General features: G+C 52.4%; 1 protein-coding gene across 2 annotated transcripts in view; it reads left to right on the top strand.

The window, feature by feature from the left end:
- Positions 1-991: 991 nt before the first annotated feature.
- Positions 992-19,526, top strand: part of CRTAC1 (cartilage acidic protein 1) — a 140,818-nt gene continuing 122,283 nt past the window's right edge. For both annotated transcript variants that reach the window (XM_066238327.1, XM_066238326.1), the window contains exons 1-2: positions 992-1,140; positions 16,982-17,181. In XM_066238327.1, coding sequence (XP_066094424.1) covers positions 1,117-1,140; positions 16,982-17,181 — 224 coding nt within the window. In that variant the 5' untranslated portion in view covers positions 992-1,116. The remainder of the gene's footprint in view (positions 1,141-16,981; positions 17,182-19,526) is intronic.

The following is a 19,526-nucleotide window of genomic DNA, read 5'->3' as shown; positions in this document are numbered from 1 at the left end:
CCCCGCGGGCCCGGGTTCTGAGAGGCTAAGGCCATTCCGCCCACCACAGAGGGCTTGGGTGGAGGAGGGGGGCAGCAGTACCTGTAAGCAAAGCGGTGAGGGAGGCTGGAAGGACGCACCGGACCAGAGAAGGTGGGCTGGGACCAGCCCCGGCGCGGCTGGGGCAGGGGCTAGGGGGCGGGCTGGGGGCACAGCCAGCGGGCGGGCGGGGGCCTGGGGGGAGGAGACACTGCGCGCCGACGCCACCGCCGCGCCGCATCTCCGAGCTGTGTTCGCCCGCTCCCCGCCCTCTGGGGCCGTCGCGAAGCTCTGCTCTCCATACTGAGCAGTTCCCGGGAGGCGCTCGGACACGTTCCCCGGCCGGATAAAGATCGGCTTCGCGCTCGCTCCGCAGCGCGCAATCTCGCCATCTGCGCGGCTGGAGCGGCCGCTCGGGCCCGGCCCGGCGACGCCAGGTCGCTCCCTGGGGGGGAACGGGAAGGCAGCGTCGCCGCTCCCGCCGCCGCCCCCGGCCTTGCGCGCAGGGGTGGCCGCGGAGCCCGGGGGCTCGCCGACCCTTCCTTCCCCTCCCCCTTGCCTTTCTTCCCAGCGCTTCCTCCCGAGGGACCCCCGCTTCCCGCCCGCCCGGGACCTCCAGCGTCCCGCCAGGCACCCTCGGCCCGCTTGCCAGGCCCCACCGCCTCCTGAAGGGGACGCCCGCCCGCGCCGCCGCCTGCACCGCCGCCCACCCCAGTGACTGCCGCGCAGGGTCGGGCCAGGCCGGCCGTGCTGCCGGCTGCTGCCGCCGCAATCCCGACTCCTAAATCAGCGCCGGGAGGCGCGCCCTCCCCCACCCGGCTCCCCGGGCTCCCCGGGCCGCGATTGGCCGCGCGGAGCCCCCCGCTCCCCGGCCCCGAGCTCCAGCCGCCGCGCCATTGGCTGCGGGGCTCCGCCAGCCTTTACATAAGCCCGGGCGCGCTCGAGTGGAGTTGTATAAAGCCGGCGAGCGGCGTCGGGGCGGGAGGCTCGAGGCCAGCCCGGGACCGGGGCTGGGCGCTGGGAGGCGGCGTCGGCAGAGGCGGCAGCGGACACCCGCGCTCCGGCGCCCGGGGGCGGTGGCGCTGAGAGAGCCGGGGCATGGCTCCCGGCGCTGACCCTGGCGTGAGTACCCGCTCCGGTGCCCCCACCCCCTCGGGCAGAGAAAGTTTCTCCCGCCCTGGGCTCCCCTCGCGATCCGCCCGCAGGGGTGGCGGGGATGCCGCCCCAAGCCAGGAAAGATAGAGACCACCAAGGTGGCAGAGGCTTTGCTCCCAACTTGCCAAGAGGCTCAGGACTCCACTGGCGCGCGGAGCCTTCCCTGCGGGCTGGGGGCGAGGCGGCAGCGGGGCTGAAGGTGGCGGAGAGGTGGGAGCGGAGGTGCGGGGCGACAGCCCTCTTAACTGCGGGCGCCCCGGAGGTCAGCCGTTCGGGGAGTGGGCGCCAGGGCTGGAAGGGGGCGGAGCAGGTGAGGAGGGATGCGCTTGGGGGTGTTCGGGAGTCACCCAGCCAGGCAGGCTCAGCTCGGGGCCGGGCAAGCTATTGGCCTCGGCCGAGTGTCTAAGCTTCCAGAATGGGAAAGAGAAATGGGGGGCTGGCGCTTTTTACCCGGGGAAGCCGATCTCCTGGGCACAGCGCTGGGTGGCAGGGAGCTCCGGGAGCCAGCCCCGCGCGGCGTAGCTGACTGACAGCTGCCTTGGCCGGACCGAGGTGTGGTCTCCTCGCGTTCAGCCTGTCTCCGGCAAGCCAGCTTCAGGCGGTCCAGGGGAACCCGAGGTCATCTTCTAACCCCGTGGGGACACGTGAGGTGTTGATGGGGCAGCAGGCCAGTCTTGGGGGCATGCCCAGCAATGCAGTGCGCTTCTTCACAGTACAGTAGTTGAGAGCCCTGGTTAGTCCCAGTTCTGCAGAAACCAACTCAAGAATCCAAAGTCATCTCAGTCTGGATGGGAGCCTCTCCCAGTGGCTGGGAGACGCTCCAGGGGTTGGGGGGGAGCACACATCCCCTCCTCTGGTAATGATTAATGAATACTGCTGCTGGTGGTGTTAGGGTGGGCACCTGGCTGCTGTGCATCCCAGGAGGTGCTTCAGCTCTCCAGACAGGACACATTCTTGAGTCACACTTGAAATGTCTTCTGGGATGGGTGTGGGACTTTTCAAGTGAAATCATGTGGAAAAGAAGGGAAGCGGGTTTCAGGAATAGGGCAGTTCTGTAATGCTGTTTTGAATCAAGGATGAACTAGTGTAGGAAGAGAAGTGGTATTGACTTTTTGACCCTGATGACTTGGGGTTGGAGACACCCAAGACTGAATTAGAGTGAATTCAGAGTCACACTCTACCTCACTCTCAGCCACGAAGAACAGGGAGGGAGGATGGAAGAGTGGAAACATGGCGGTTGTCTTAATATGGTCTTTGAAGAAGTGCTTTCTCTCCCTCTGACTGGATCAAGAACATTTCTCTTGCAGTAGATTCTAAAGTTAATTTTAGAGGCAACGAAGAGAGTTTAGGGTCTTGATACTGGCACAGTGGACCGTGATTAGCATATTCCAGTTGATACTAATGGTCTCTGGAGAAGGTCAAGGGCGGGCTGCTCAGGTCGGGGTGTATCTTTCACCTGTTCCCCATCTCTAAACATGTGTGAGTGTTTTGAACTCCTGAGGTCGCTGCTCCAGCCTCGAGATCTTTCATGAAGGCATCAATCCATACTCCAAACCCAGCTCCATCCTCTGCCTGCAGTCAACATTTTTTCCTGCTGCATTTCCCAAGACTTTCTTTCCACTGGGGATTTCTACAGCAAAATACCTGCTTGTTACTCTTTCTTTCCTTCTCCCCATCTGTGCTGCACCTGGTGTTCTGAACCCTGATGCTTATTACCTGGCACCTTGATGTCTGCTTAAGAACGCCTATCGCTGCACAGGAGTGCCCCTGTGAATGTGTGGACCAACGGCCTATGTAATTCTAAGGAGTGAAACATAGACCTATAGAGAGAGGACCACCGACCTCTATAAAAGGAAGGTTGTCCTTTTAAAAAGAACTGTGACAGTCTCTTGTTCTCAGTCTTCCTTCCTGACTGCAAATGCGAACGAAGCTGTACTGCAGGTTCCTTGATGTCCAGTAGGGGGCGCCAAAGGCACCCAGCTCAGGACCACTGACTTTCTCACTTCTTGCCCTTCAATGGCCAATAGTAACTTAATGCTATAAACAAGCTCAGGCCACAGCCCCCAACGGTCACCTTCATGATTGAAACCATTCTACCACATGCTTCCTGGACTTCAGGTGGTTCTGTGATCTCAGGTGCAATAGGGCAGATACAGACGCAACATTCCAAGGAAACAGCTGATCCTCAACCCCGCACACTCTCTGAGATCATTCTTCTGTACTTGGTGTTGGTGTGTTCTTTGAACTCATAAGAGCTCATAGAGCCAAAGAATATTAGAGCTAGAACAGAGAAATCTTGAAGAGCATCTAGTCTAACCTCATCCCATATCCAACACTCACATGCACATTTAATTTACTGACGTCAAAACTGAAACCCAGTAAAGGCAAGTATCTTGCCCAAGGTCACATAGCTATTTGTTGTAGAGGTATGACTAGATCCTAGGGGTTCTTAGTCCTCTACTCAGAGTTCTTTCCACTCCATGGCCTGCTTTCTCTTTACTGTGGAGATGGATGTGTGTTTCCCTGCATAGTAGGTACTCATAATTGCTGACTGATCAAAAATAGTGAATTGACGAATGTAGTAATTTGGGGAAATTTCCTTTGAATGTGTTATTTACAGCGAGGAGGTGAGGAGCAGGTAAAGTTCTTAAAATGTACATATATGTCTGTACAGGTAATAGAAATTCCTAATTATTCTTTCCCCTTTCTCCGTTATCTTTTCTCATGATTCCAACTGGATTTTTAGGCAAAAGCAGTGTGAGTCCAGGGTTCTGCGCATACATTGAGGAATTAGAAGTGCCCAGTCTTTCACGGTGGTCTTGAAACCAAGACCTGAAACTCTTCCTTTCTTTCTCTAAGGTGCACTCAAGTTGGGTCTCTGTCCGGCAGTCACTCCACTGCCTATGGGACCTCCAGGACTCAGATCCTGGGTGGATTGGAGAGTTTTCAACCAGTATTTGCTCATTTCCCCATGGTTGCTGCTTCCAGCTCAAGGTCGGAGTGTGCTAGGGTGTTCTATTTTTGCAGAGTCTTATGTTAGGGCTGCTTGGGTGACCTGCAAGGTGCTACCATTTCCATTGCCCTTTTTCTGTTCTGTGAATCTGGCTCTCGACATCTGAGCTGGGCCTGGGAAGGAGGTTTGCTGAGTGGTCTGGGGGCTGCCCTTCTGTTTCCTCTCCCATCTGCTTCTTTGCACACTGTGTGACATTTCCCTCAGAGCCTGGGCTGGCTTGTCAGCGACCCTCAGGAGGAACCAGTGCTGTCACAGAGAATTCTGAAAGATGGAGCCTCTGTCCCTAAGGTTCACCCAGGGATGCTTGTTGCCAGGGGAGATGCTTGAGTTTCCTCATCTCCTCAGGATCTCAGATAAATTGGGTCTTTATCTTCAGGGGAAAGAGGGAGGCATTAAGATAATGTGGACCACCAGAGAGCCATGGTTCCTCCTTTGTGATGGGGTTCTGAGAGGCTGGGCTCAAGATCCACCCAAGCTCCTGGCTTTGGATAAAGAATTGTGCCAGCATTCCCAAAGGTTAGTCTGATCTGGACAAGGCCAGAGGAATCTCATCGCATGAATTATGGCTGTAGCACAGGATCTCTGGATTTCTGTTGTCATGGGGGAGGTGATAGAGTGTTTGAGAAGTGGCATTAAACACGAAGAAAACATCACCTCTTTCATGAGCGCCACTAGATAATTGGCCCTTAACTGATTCTCACTGGGAAAAACAGCCCAGTGTAGTGGAAAGGACACAGGCCTAAAACCTGGCTCCCTTGCTTACTGGCTTAGGGACCTTGGACAAATTGCTTAATCTCTGCATGTCTCAGTTTCCTCCTCTGCAAAATGGTGAAACCGGCAACCCTGTGATGAGGGTAGGATAGTGAAGATCAAGGAAGACAGTCTTTAACATGCTTCTGCCCTTGATTAAATATACAGAGGTATTCGATTGGGAGGAGATATTATTACAGGATCACTGGAAACCACACTGGGTCTTTCTCTTCTCAGCAAATGAGACCGAGTGTCCACGTTTGCACATCAGCCTCTGCTCACAGCAACATCTGGGCTGACGGACAAGGCCTTTTTGGCAAGACTCCTTCCTTGCCTTCTTCCCTCCCCCACCTTGGGGCTTTCATTTTGGGGTTTTGCCATGCTTGGGGAAAATAAATTTTACAAGTCCCAGGATAATTCTGAATGTGATGGAAGGCCCCGAGCTATTGATTCCTAAGGAAGGATCTTTGTGCTGGGAGAAGCCTTCCTCGGAGCCCAGTGATTTAAGAGTGCTGACAAATCCATGCTCACGGAGCCTCCTGCAGGCTGCAGATACAGTTCCCAGGCCAGCTGGGCTCTGCGAGGGATTTCTGGGGAGCCTGGCTGCTCAGTTAGGGGACATAAACCCATGAACTCTCCTTAGGAGAAAGTATGAAATCAATTGGTTCATTATCACACCAAACATACTCTGGACCACTTAGGGCATTTAAGAAATGAGAAGCAGTAAAGGTCTGAGAGGTTGTGTTTCAAAAGTGTGAAGGCGTTGGGGAGGAGAAAGGGCCGGGACAATCTGTTTCCACTGAATCACTCGTGATCTTGACCTTAGAGGAGGAGTCCTTGGGCAGTGACTAGAGCGGGAACTTTACATCCCAGACATTTGGCGACTGCTGGAGACATATTTGGTTGTCATAACTGAGGTCGGGATTGCTAGAGCCCAGGGATGAGGCCTCTTACAGTGCACGGGGCAGCCCCCCAACAGAGAATTGTCTGGCCTAAACAGCCAGTAGTGCCAAGGTTGGGAACCCTGGGCTGGACGGGCATCGCAGCATGGAATCAGCACGTGAGCGGTGGGCAGAGGTGAGAAGTACTTGTGCAACTCTCCCACTTCACAGCTGAGGACCCTGAGATCGAGAGAGAGGAAGACACCAGCCAGGGTCACACAGCATGCAAGCGGCAGCGCTGGTCTGGAACGCAGATCTACCTGCTGTGTCCTGAGATTGACTTACCCAGACCCCCCCCCCCGCCAAAGTTGTGAAGATTAAATGTGAGCTGCGAGAAAATTATAAAGAGACTGTTAATATTGCTATTATTAAGTATTGGGGAGTTTGGAAAATTCTATTTCTGGCCATGCCACTGACTCATTGCAGAATATTGGATGCTTCCTTCCCCCCCCCCATGCCCCTCTGTGAGTGTGTGTGTGCTGGGAGTGGTCTTAGCCAATGATATGTATCTCACAATCACTATCTCTAGAGAAAAGTCCAAAGATTTGCCCTTCAAAAACCATAGGCACTTAAAAAAAAAAAGAAAAGATAAATTTTTTTTCCTTGAAAGAAATCATGTTGACTTCGTAAGAAGCAAAGCGTTTGCTTCTTGGAACAATTCCAGTACCCTAGCCTTGTAAGTTGGTTCCAGCCCAGGAAATCTGATCAACATCCGGAGGAGAAACTGATAGCTCCACAAATGACAAGCGACTAGATTTGTCCCCACTCCCTGTGGGAAGGGGAGGTGGCAACTCCTTCCACCCTTTCCTGCTCAACCCTCTTGGCACAGGGAAGTTAGGCAAAGAACTTCAAGGCGGGATGGGAAGGAGTGTCACTAATTAGTGAAAACCTTATTTACTTAACAGGCATATACTTAAAGATCTCTTCCAAGGGACATTTTGACATACTACTTTAATTAGCCACAGAAGAATTTGAGTGCAGAGAGTGTAAAGTGACCCTCGCTGTTGTTTCCAGTTACTCTTATCTTTCTTTGCACCCGACAAGAATAATGACAAGGTCACGGGAATCACTACTGAACTCAGGGTGTCCCCTGGACCAGAGGAGGGACAGCAGGGACTTCCTTCCCTAACAGCGGTCTCCACCTACCTGGAGAGCAGCCCCAAGGGGGGGTGTCTTTCTGGCTCCTCTGTTCTGCCCTCCTTTGATGTCTGTCCTGACGTGCAAATTCGGGTCCAGGTCCCAGGAGGAACCACAGGCCGGGTCCCTGAGTCCTCCACCACCCTCCGTGGGAAGAGGAGTGCTCGGAGGACCGACCGGTGGCAGCCTCTGTTGGTGTCTCCCTGGAAGGCCTGTCCCTGACCTTGCCCTCCTGGTACTCAGGATTGGAGGTAGAAAGTCCCTTGAGGTTCACCTAGAGGACAAAGGTTACATTTCTCCTTTCCCAAATCGGGGGTGGGGGTCAGTCCATAGATCTCACCCCTGTTCCTCCATGAATGTTTGAATATTCCGTGTGTTTGGGGCAGGCCTTTGGCCCCTGGAGGTCAGTCCTTGTAATCGGAGGAGTGGAGCAGAAAGGCCCTTTTCATCACCAGTGGTCTTGGCATCTAAGTGATGCCATGCTCCCTTTCACCCTGGTCTCTGAGAACAGACTCTTTTGGAAACTGTAATCATGCACCTCACATCTGAGAAGCTATGTATATCCAAAGAATTTTTGCAGGTGGGGAAATAAGAGTCCCAGAAGGAGAAACGCTGCCTTGCAAGCAGTAGGGGTGGTGGAGGGGAGACGCCCTGTGTCTTTTGTTCCCAACTATAACCTCAGTGCCTAGCGTGGTGCTCGGCATGCGGAAAGCTCAATGAGTGCTCAGCGTGGACAAGTGACTAAGGGAACGTGGGTGGCCACACTGGGCAGACGTGGGTTTTGGTCTTAAAGCAGATCTCTAAACTGGTTCCTTCCCAGAGCTGCACTTGGCACCAGGGCTCTTTAAACCTCCCAAGGGCTCAGTGATCAAGCAGGGTTTGAGGAGCCCGTGCAGGGGCCTGCCCCCTGAGCTGGCAGTCAGCTCGTAGCCTTGAGCAAGGCCGGGCTTCTCCTCTCCACCACACTCGGGACACTCTTTCCGCCCCCTCGCCTCTCCGCCAGGCTGCCGCAAGGAGGCTCAGTGCAGGTTCGCCTGGCTCCAAGCAGATAGATAGATGACCATTTGGATTTCCACTGAAGACAGACTAGGAAGTGGATCAGTGCTTCACAGAAAGATTGCTGGGAGGATGCTTTTAAATAGCAAGGTCCACAATGCATTTTAAATGATGGGGGGGGGGCGATTCATAGATACGTAAGCCTGGAAAAGGAATTAGAAGTCACCCAGTGCCGTGCCCGACCCCCACCACAGATGTCCAAACCCCTCTGTGATGCTCTCACTCACTTTTCAGAAACTCAGCCAGCCTCGTCGTCCTGCACGCTGCTGCCGCCCCAAATCTAAAATGCCCTTTCTAACATGCAAGTCTGATCATGCCTTGGCCCAACTTCCAAACCTCCGCCAGGGTGTGTGTGTGACTCCAGGGCTCTTCCCTCGGCCAAGCAGGCTCTGTAGGCCCCATTGGCTGCCTCCGTGCGAGCCTGTCTCCACCATCCCCTGCATCCTCCCTTGCCTCTCCCATGCCACGCCCCCGACACTGCCTACAGCAGCAGCAACTGCACTCTGGCTGCCCCAGTAATGCACTGTGACGCAGCCATGCCTTCGGGCCATAGGGCTCACCACCTGGCATGCAGCTCCCACTGGAATCTCCACTCCACTTCTCCAGGGAGCCTCTCCTGCCTGCCCTCCCCAGCCACCTCGCTGGTTCACGCGGCCTTCCTGTGGGCTCCGTCTGGACTTTGTACTTGTTACTTTTCTAGACTTCTCCCCCAGGACTGTGACTTACTCCCAGTTGACCGCAAGTTCTTTGACTCCAGAAGCCATGTCTTATTTATCATCTCCAACCTGGCCCAGCGGCATCTACAAAATGCTTGAAGAATGAATATGTACATTACAGTAAACTAAGGGGTTCTGCGTTTCAGGAGCAGTATTTAAAAGTCAAAGAACTCCACTAGGTCCCTAGACAAATTAGAAACAGAAGCAAGTCTATTCCTCAAAGTCTTACGGGCCCTTGCATTCTGTTCAACATTTGGCAGCTCCTCCTGGAAGGGGAGAACCTGGTGGGCCTGGACACCACCTCCTGAGATGCCTTCATTCATTCAACAAACGTTTATTAGCTGCAGTAATAGTCTGATGGTTGCTACTGCTGCCTCCCATGGAAGGGCTTTCTGTTTGCCAGGCACTGTGCTCAGCACTTAACACTGTCTCCTTTCATTTCCCCTTTTACAGACCAGGAAGCCTGAGCAGTTCATAATACTTCTTAAGGACCTGCTCTGCCTTGTGCATAAGGCTAGGAGACTGCATTTGTCCTCTCACTTTCAGAAACAGCATTTCATTAGCCTGCTGGTCTGTGTGGCACCTCCTAGCCTGGGTCCCTTGAGTTTCATCTGCCTTTTCTGGAGCAGGACCAAGTCCCCTCTGTCCGAGGGTGGCTGCAGGCAGCGTCTACAGCTCTCTCCATGGAGAAGGAAAGAAAAGGAAGCCCGCACTCTCTTGGTGCTGGGGAAGATGCACAGGTTATGGTGCGCCCGCGGACAGGGGGAGGTGCAGGTCTGCCACTGGTGTTCTAGGCTGGCAATGCAGAGCACCAATACGGGGGTGGGCTGGAGAAACACCAGTGACTAATGCCAGCAATTGGGGCTTTAGAATGTACACCCATGGGGGCAAGGACTTGATTTTGTCCTCGTTTTCCTGGTGTTCAGGCAGTGCCTGGCCTGGAGAAGGGACAGAGGAGTGTGGGATGAATGGATGAGTGAAGGACTGATGGGCAGCCTCCAGCCGTCTCTCCCACTTGGGCCACGGCATCTGCTTCCAGCCCCACCCCCATGGCCTCATCCACACCCTGCTGCTCCAGTGCTCTTCCCTCCACAGCCCTCCTGCCAGGTCCTTCTCTAACACCCCGGCTCGTGTCTGTCACGAGGTCTCCACAGCCACCTGCAGCCTCCTTAGCCACAGCCCTTCCACCGGTAGTCCTGTCCCCATCCCGTGTTCTAGCCGTGCAGAGCCTCATTGAGCGACACAAGCCTGCTTGACCACCGTGCACATGCTAGCCCCTCAGCCTGGGACGCTCCCCACCTCACCCCTCCAGCCAGCTCACCGCCTCTCTCAAGCCTCCCCAGCTGTCCCAGGCAGTGCTCCTTCCACTGTCTCCCCATCATCCGCCGTCTAAGACAAGGTTGGTGTAGTGAGAGAAACTGTGTAGTGCCCAAGAACACCAATTCTAGAGCCAAATGGCTAAGGCACAAATCCTGACTCCGCAATGTTACTTGCTGTGTGACCTTGGGCAAGTCACTTAACCTCTCTGTGCCTTAGTTTTCTCATCTATAAAATGGGGGCCAATAGTAGTACCTACCTCACAAGGTTCTATGAGGATTAAAGGAGATCACCTAGGTGAAGGGTTAGAGTATTACCTGGCACATAGTGGTAGGAGTTATTATTGCTACCCATTCCTCATATGGTACTGGTTACATGAACTCACAGTAAAAATTCCCGCTGGCCTTGTATACAGGCAATGAATTAGGTTAACGAGCATGATTAGCTCTGAGATTTAGGAAGGGAGCTCCCAATAGCAGAGTGGAAGTAGGGTGAGATGGGGTGGGTGAGTGGCAGTTGGCAGGTATTGCTGTTGTTCAGGTGAAGGACAGAGGGGCAAATCCCCAGCAGAGGGAACACAAAGATGGGCAGTTTGAGAGAGATTCATGAAACAGAACTGACTCAGTGAGCCAGTGGCTGTGAAGGAAGAGGAAGAATCAAGAACCAAACGTGATACCAGATTTCCAACCTGAGTGGCAGTGCTGGGATTGGACGGGACCCGGGAAATAGCATCCCTCTTCCCTACTCAGATTCAGGACCAATGGAGGGGGGGGGGGTGGAGAAGGGAGGAGAGAGGCAGGGCTTGGGCAGATGGAGATTAAAATGCATCATTACAGATACAGCTGTTTGGAAGGCCAGGCTCTGGAGTGGGGTTCACGGGGCCTGCTGCTGTCCCTGCACCTCCCACTGCAACCCTGGCTGGCCAAGCTTGCACATGGCAGAGTGGCCTCTAAAGGGCTCGCCATGCCCGGTCCTTTCACACTGACCAATCCGCTCCTGCCCTGGGAGGAGGAGGTAGGGGCGGGAGGGAGGCCAGAATGTTGCACTAATCCAGGCTCTCTCAGTCTCGGCATTACTGACATTTGGCCTGGACAGTCTTTTGTTGTGGGGCTGTCCTGTGCATTGCAGGATGGTTGGTAGCATCCCTAGCCTTACCCACTGGGTGCCAGTAGCACCCCCTTCCCCAGCGGTGACAATCAAAAATGTCTCCAGACATTGACAGATGTTTGGGGGTTGAGGGGAGCGAAATCAGCTCCACTGAGACCAGTGCTCCAGTCTAATGGAAGTTCTGGATGTGAACCTGAGGAGTGGGAAATGAATGCTTCTTCCTGACTCGTGTCCCAGGAATCGGGCCCGTACATAGGCAGGGCTAGAGGGGCAGATCGGGGTGACAGCTGGGTCCTCCAGACCTTTGGTTTTGCTCTGTCTTCTGCCTTTGCTGTCCAGCTAACTTCTTAGCATCCTGTGAGGCTTAGCTGCAGCCCTCCCTCTAGGTGGCACTCCCAGTACCCCTCCTGCACAGCACCTCTCACCCTGTATTCCAAAATGATGCCTCGCTTCCTCCTTGTGACCCCAGTGCTGCTGAGCACTATCCCTGGCTCGCCGAGGCCCACAGGAAGTGATGCTGTGGGTGAGTGAGCCAGCGCAGCCTCTCTCTGCTCCTCTCCAGCGGTGCCTTAGTTCTGGGCGTTCCGTGGGGGGTCTCTGTGCCGATCTGGTGGCCCAGTGCATGCAGGGCAGGGGGGTCCCACAGCTTCCTGTCTCCCCTGAGCCCCTGCCCACCTGCGGGGTCTGGAAGGGCTCTATGCTCCCTGCTCATTCCCAATATCTGAAGCATTCAGGACTCTTGCTTTTGTGAGAGCTCAAGGTGGTGTCCTTGGCGCTTTTGATAATTGCTAAATAACTGCTTGCCCTGAAAATTGCCCTGGAAGCCTCTCCCCACAGCTGCCTGGCCCCACATTAGAGATCTAGGTTGCTTGGATACCAGTTTTCAGACCCAATTCAGGAAAGTCCCGAGGCCACAGAAAACTGAGTTTGGCTGCATGTGACCCACAGCCGGTGTCTAAAGACGATCTAACCTTAGCACAGTCTGTGAAAGGAGCAGAAACGAGCAGTGAGCCCTGCCTGGCCCCAGTGAGGCCTTCACTAGCTCACTTAACCCCTTTAAACCTTGCGTGTCATGCGATTCCCATGTTACAGATAAGGACACTGAAGATGTAAATGGTTAAGGAACATCCCCAAGGTCACTAGATAGTTTGTGGTGGGGTTAATCCAAATCCAGGTCCCAAACTCCAAGCTCTGGGTTTCGCTTTTTCCTCTCTTTGCCCGCTGAGGTTTTGTTCAAGAAGTTTGCTTATAGAGCATTTTAAAGAAATGATTACTACAAAGCAATTCTTCTCACTGCCTGAAACACAAGTCCTCCCACCTCTCACCCTTGCTGAGCCCCTCTTGGCCCTCTCCCCACGCCTCCCCTGCAGGAGCAGGCCACTTTCCTTACTGAGGCCCAGCACCCCTCTGCCCGCGCTGTGCCTCTGATGTGTGCCTCGCCTCCTCCACCCGCCCCCAACCCCGCGCCCCCGCCTGGCGCTCTGCCCCTGGGTGTGGTCCCCACACACTGACGCCACTCACGCACTCCTTAATTCCACGCCTGCCGCGAGCACCACTCACAGCACTCCAGTGCAGGTGCTCGATACACACACAGTCAGGAAAACAAAAAAGTTCAGTCCAACCTACTTTTTAATTCTATTTTTAACTTTTCTTCCCAAAAGATTCAGATATTCGCAGGGGTGTGACAGGAGGTTCCCCGAGCCAGCCGTGTGAAATGAGAGGCCACTCGGGGGTGCCTGCTGCCTGGCCGCCTCAGGCAGTACCATCCTGCTCTGCGTTCTTCCCCAAACTCCCTGTTCTGCCCCCTCCTTTGACACTCTCTGGCTAAATAGATTTTCTTCATATACTTCAACAAGCCGGTGATGAATTTTGGTAGCAGAAACATTTTTCACTTCAAATCAGACTGCAACGTACACTCCACTCCCATTTGGGGACCATGGCTGTGGGGTAGTGGTTCTCAGCCCCGGCTGCCCGTGGACATCAGCTGGGAAGTTTCTCAAAATATGCAGCACCCATACCCCAGCCCATCCCAGTTCAGGCAAGCCTTGGTGAGGGACCTGGGCAGCGGCCTATTTCTAGATACTCCCCGGGTGATTCTGTTCAGAGCCGCTGGTCAACAGTCTTGCTGCTGAAAGTGAAACCTGCAGACCAGCAACCCAGGCATCACCCGGCAGCTCGCTGAATGCAGACTCTCGGGCCCCGCCCCAGCCCTACCAAATCAAGATTTGCATTTTACCAAGATCCTTGGTGATTTGTAAGCGTGTTACAATTTGAGAAGTGTTGCTTTAGGGAAAGAACAGCTTTTAAATAACCGCATAGCAAGTTGCATTCGAATCACCTGAAATCTTGTTAAAATGCATCTTCTGATTTAGGAGGTCTAGGGTGAGGCCCAAGAGTCTGCATTTTAACAAACTCCTAGCTGAGGCTGAGGCTGGTGCTGATACTGTGGGCACAGGGACCTCTCTGAGTAGCCAGGATGTTGAGTTGCATTTCAACGAGTTCCTTCATGTGAGCCCCAAGAGTAGAGGGTGGATATGTACAGACCTTTCCCTGAGTGTCCTCACCATCACTATTTCCTGACTCACCATCAAGACAGGCCCACAGCTTACCCTCTAGTTGGTGCTGAGTATCCCAGTGGGTGCAGTGGGTGCCTCTGACATGGCAGAGAGTTGAAAAGTAAAATGTATGGGCCCTGGCCGGTTGGCTCAGCGGTAGAGCGTCGGCCTGGCGTGTGGGGGGGCCCGGGTTCGATTCCCGGCCAGGGCACACAGGAGAAGCGCCCATTTGCTTCTCCACCCCACCCCCTCCTTCCTCTCTGTCTCTCTCTTCCCCTCCCGCAGCCAAGGCTCCATTGGAGCAAAGATGGCCCGGACGCTGGGGATGGCTCCTTGGCCTCTGCCCCAGGCGCTAGAGTGGCTCTGGTCGCGGCAGAGCGACGCCCCGGAGGGGCAGAGCATCGCCCCCTGGTGGGCAGAGCGTCGCCCCTGGTGGGCGTGCCGGGTGGATCCCGGTCGGGCTCATGCGGGAGTCTGTCTGACTGTCACTCCCGGTTTCCAGCTTCAGAAAAATACAAAAAAAAAAAGAAAAGAAAAGAAAAGAAAAGAAAAGTGTATGGTCTCCCTGCTGCACTCCCACCCAGCCCCACTGGGAGGCCATGCACTGGTGACTTCCGGTCACCGCCCTTTCCAGGTGACTTCCGTCTGCTTCCTCTCTCGCCCGGGCCAGAGACCCCTGCTGAAGAGCTGCTTAATTCAAAATATGTCTAATATCTCAGAAAGGAAAACCCCACAGGTTGGTCTGAAGTTTATAGAAGAAACTGGAGAGAAAAACTGATGAAGGTCTGCTTTAAAAAAAAAAATAATAATAATCCTTTAATCCATCATAGAATTTTAGAGCTTGGAAAGGAACTTTCGAGATCTACTCCCAAGCCCTCATTTTGGAGGAGTGAGCTGGGTCCCAATGAGACTGTCATTTGTTCAGGGTCACCAAGCAAAATAGGGGTTAGCCCCATAGCTCTATTGTTTCTTTTCAATCTTCCTTTAGGTTATTTATCTAGAAATGAATAACTCGGAGTTATACTTCCTTCATACGGCTCCTTTAATTAAAAGTTTTACTTTTCACAGAAAAGGTGAAAGTCAAGAGGCTGGATCATGGCTCTTGCCCCTCGTGGCCTTCATTAGAAAATTTCTACCAGTTGCTTCTATTATCCTAATAGGGCCTGCGTCCCTGGTGGCAGTGACCCAAATGGCAGGTACGGTGCCTGGGAGGAACGAACTACCTTCTGGAAGGCATATCCGATACAATTTTTCTCTTTCATGCCCATTGCAAGTGTTGTAAGCTACAGTACTCTTTTAAGCCACTGCCAGTCAACTGAGTTTGGATCTCAAGTTGAAGCACATTCGCCGTCCCTACAATAGAGGTCATACCTTGAAAAGTCCAGTGACCTGTAGATCCACTACACATTTCAGCATGTCTGCACTGGTTAGTAAATACTCATTAGCTTCTCTTCAACCTCCTCCCCTGCTGCTCATTAATCCAATTATGAATTTCCTTTATCCAACCAAACTTCCTGCTGAGTTGCAAACTCTCATAGAGATGCATTTGCCTTTGGTGATTAGACAGCCCAGTAGAAGATGTGGTCTTGTTCAGACATCTCTGTAATTTGGGCTGACCTCACTCTGATAGTACAACCCCCAACATGTGCCCTGTGAGCACACACCGTGCACCTCCTTCCCATGAAGGCTCTCCGGGGTTCATTTCTGCCTTGCAGCTGGAACCCTGCCTCTGTGTCTCTCTCTCCAACCTCTCCAACGAGGTAGTAAGGAGGCTTCGGAGCCGCGTTTGGCTCCAAAGGCAGTGCCTGGGCGCTCCATTTTGGTCTCTGAGTCCCAAACTGGAGCAAGCCTGTTTGCTGGCAGGCGCATCTGTCTCCATAACGGGGAGTCAGTCTTCAGATCTTCCCTTCATTAAGACATCAGCCCCACTCAGCCGTGCTCTCGGCTGCCAGACGCGCTGACAGGCCAGCGGGAGAAGTTGAGTTGCATCAGGAAGGGGTTTGCTGCCTTTTGAAGGCAGGAAGGCACCACCCTGCCTGTGGGACTGGACCTGCTCAAGTCTTTATGGGACCTGCGCCAGCAGAACCTTTAGAACACTCGAGTTCTGACTCTAGGCCTGCGGGCAGAGTCTCAGGGCGGTGCCGTCTCTTGCGTTCTGAGTGTCTCCCTTGCTCACGAAAGGAGTGAGTGGAGTTCTCCCACCTCCTCGGCGTTCTCATCTGTCTCCTGGGTGTGTGCTGCAGGCTCCCTTAGCCCCAGGCTGCTCAGCCATCCCCTGAGTTATGTTAGCGATATAATAATGAATAATACAATGGATTATACATAATTAATTTATAATAAAACACGCACCCAATGGTTTAATTTCTCCAAGTGAATGGTGCGCTGCTGAAACACATTCCCTAACTGACTGCTTCCCGGTCTGGAGGCGATGGCCAGCGGCCCTAGGGTACGGTCTTGGCCAGGGAAACCCGCTAAGTTAGAGTCCCTCTAGGGGTATGTCCCACAGAAAGAGAGTCCGTCACGGCCTCTACTGTTGTTCGAGACCCGGACACTCATGGGGATCTCACCCCTCACCCCTGGACTGTTGGAAAGCTGTCATTTTCTTCATTCTCCCAATCTTTCTCCCAGAGTTTGGGAGATGCCTGTGTATTTATACTCACCCTTCTTTTCTTCCCTCATTCACCCACTCAACAAATATCTATTAGGTGCCTATTATGTGCCAGATGCTGCCCTTGGCTTGGTGTGCATGAATGAACAAAACAGACAAAAATGCTTACCCCAGTGGAGCTTACATTCTAGCAAAGGGAGACAGACAATAAATAATAAACATGGTAAGTAAGTGTTATACAATATGTTGTACAGTGAAAGGTGATATATAAAAAGAAAAGGCAGAGCAGGATCAGGGTGACCAAGCATGATGAGGACAGGGTGCAGTTTTTTTTTTTTAATGAATTTTAATTTATTTTGTTAACATGGATTCAAGTGTCCCACTCAATATAGCATCCTTACCCCCCACCCACGTGTCCCCCATTACAACAGGGTGCAGGTTTAAAGAGGGCAGTCAGAGCAGGTCTTGTGGCAAAGGGGCAGTGTATGAAGTGCCAGGCCCTTTGTGCACAGGGGGGAAAGGTTCTCCTGGGTCTACCAGGGCTTAGATTTTCCTGGGCTGCTTTGGCTCGGAGATCTTTCAATAACATTTGTGACTTCTGGTTTCAGATGTTCAGGATGTTTCCATTCCTGCTGCTGCTGTGGTTTCTGCCCCCCACTGAGGGGTCCCAGCGGGCTGAACCCATGTTCACGGCAGTCACCAACTCAGTTCTGCCCCCTGACTATGACAGCAACCCTACCCAGCTCAACTATGGTGTGGCAGTTACTGATGTGGACCATGATGGGGACTTTGAGATCGTCGTGGCAGGGTAAGTGCCTCCCATTTTGAGTTTGACAGGCGCATTAGTCAGCTTTTACTGTGATAAGGCTGAGTAACAAATAACTCCAAAACCCAGTGGCTTGCAACAACACACACTCTCATTCATAGGCCTTGACTGGGCTCAGTGGGGCTTCTGATATGCTACTGCTTTGCCTTTTGTTATAACAACGGTGGGATGGAGGGTAGACTCGAGAAAGGTGTTTGATCCACACTGCTTCTCAGGGAGAAAATACTGAGTGCTTTGCTTCAAGGCAGTCTCTTCATAGCCTTAGTTATGCAGGTATTACTTTGTTATCGGTGAGATTCTAGAATTCTGTGTAGGAGGAGCTTAAAGGTGACAGTTATGATAGAAAGGGGGTGCTCAATCTGCCTTTGCACAGCATGGTACATAAGACTCACTTCAAAGAAAGCAGGAAGATGGGGATTAGGAAAGATAGCTAAACCTCCTCTAAGCCAGACCTTGGTCCTACCGCCCCCTTCTGTCCTGAGAAACAACATTGTATAGCAAGAAAAGCATAGGATTTGGAGTTCAAATAGCTTGAGTTCATGGCCTAGATCTATACTTCTTTAGTTGCATGACTTTGATCCACCCCCTTATTTGCTGAGATTCAGATATATCATCTATAAAAATGGGACTGGAATGCCTTCTTGTCTCTCAGTAGGTTATGGTGCATGACGGCACATTAGAAATTCTGCCAATTACATGAATAATTATTATTTATTGAGTGCTAATATGTGCCAAGCTCTGTGCTAAGTCTTTCACATGCATTGTCTTATTTAATCTTCCTAACAGTACTACAAAGTAAGTATCCCATCATCCCTAGTTAGAGAAAAGGAGATTAGGATTCAAAGATGGTGAGTGATGTGCCCTCTGTCAAGTAAATAGTAAGTAGATGGGTCAGGATTTGAACCCCAAGGTTCCCCAACTCAACAGCTGCTAAATTACATTGCACAAAGTTTTGTTATCACCTCAAAAGTCATTTAACCTATAAAAGCACTATAGGAAGCTGTCATCCTTCTTCTGGAAGGCCTGAGCTTTTATGGCAGCACTGACCAAAGTAACGGGCAGGTGACATTGTAGTAGCCATTGCATGTAACTGTAGAAAGCATTGACCTTAGAATTGGAAGACCTGGTTTTAATTCTTACCATACCGTCTAATAGTTGTGAGCCTGGTGCAAGTTATTTAGCTATGCAGCTCCCACTTTGCTCATCTGTAAAATGGGCATATTGAAATCCCCTGCCTACCGCATAGGGCAGTGGTAAGGATCAGTGGTGATGATGTATAAAAAAGATACTTAGTAAAGTACATTTCTTCTTTCACTTAGTCCTTTCTTCTGCCCTGTGAAGATTGGACTTCTTAAAAGTCTAGATTGGCCTGCCATCCCATAGAACTTTCTGTGGTAATGTAGATGTTCTGTGTTGGTGCTGTCCAATGTGGTATCTGCTAGCCACATGTGGCTATTGAGCATTTGAGACGTGGCTGCTGTGACCGAGAAACTGCATTTTTAGTTTTATCTGATTGTAACTATACAGCCATATTTAAATCAGCACAGTTCTGGGCTTTCAGAAGGAAAAAATAAAGAGCAGGTGTGATAGAAGAAGGAAAAATAGCAATGGTTGTAATGACCCTTATTCCCTGAGGTGAACTGGGCAGGGTTGAGGCCAAGCAGCGTGTCCATATTCAGTTCCGTGACTGTCCAGTCACTCTCTGAATCAGAGAGAAGCGCTCCTGACCCAATCCTGACTCCCAGAGCCACGCACCGCTCTGCCAGAGTCTCTGGTTAAAGGACTTAGATGCATTCGAGATGTTTGGATCGGTCCTGCTTCCTGGTGGGTGACATTAGCCTCCCCCAGTAGAGCCTGTGGGCTGACAGAGGACAGAAAACAATGGAGCAACTATCCTTCCCCTCCTCCCAGTCCCCCCACGAGTTACTCCTATGAGCATGCTTGCGTTTCTTCTTGGACAACGGGCTCTAAGCACAGGCCTCTGTCCCACCCATCCTAGATGAGCACCGATTGCTGCTGCACCTCCTGAGTACGCAGCTTCTTTCTTTCCGAGTTCCAGGCATTCATTTCACCTTCCTTTCAGCAAAGTCTGTCACTCTCTCTCTCAAGAAATGAATTAGCTTTTGTGTTCTCTGTGGTAGAGAAGCTAGGCTGTCATTTGTAATCAGCAGAGAGTAGATGTCTAAACTTGGTCCAGCTTACTGCCTACTGTGGGTCATGTAGCCCTTTGGAACCAAGAACAAGACCATCCTGGGTCCTGATCCTGAATCATCCAGAGGCTGGGGAAAGGCCCTTGTCTCTTCTCCCAGGGCAGGGGTGACCCAGGC

The sequence above is a fragment of the Saccopteryx bilineata genome, chromosome 7 (genome assembly GCF_036850765.1).
Source record: "Saccopteryx bilineata isolate mSacBil1 chromosome 7, mSacBil1_pri_phased_curated, whole genome shotgun sequence".
Classification (NCBI taxonomy): Eukaryota; Metazoa; Chordata; class Mammalia; order Chiroptera; family Emballonuridae; genus Saccopteryx; species Saccopteryx bilineata.
This window is presented reverse-complemented; position numbering and strand designations above follow the sequence as displayed.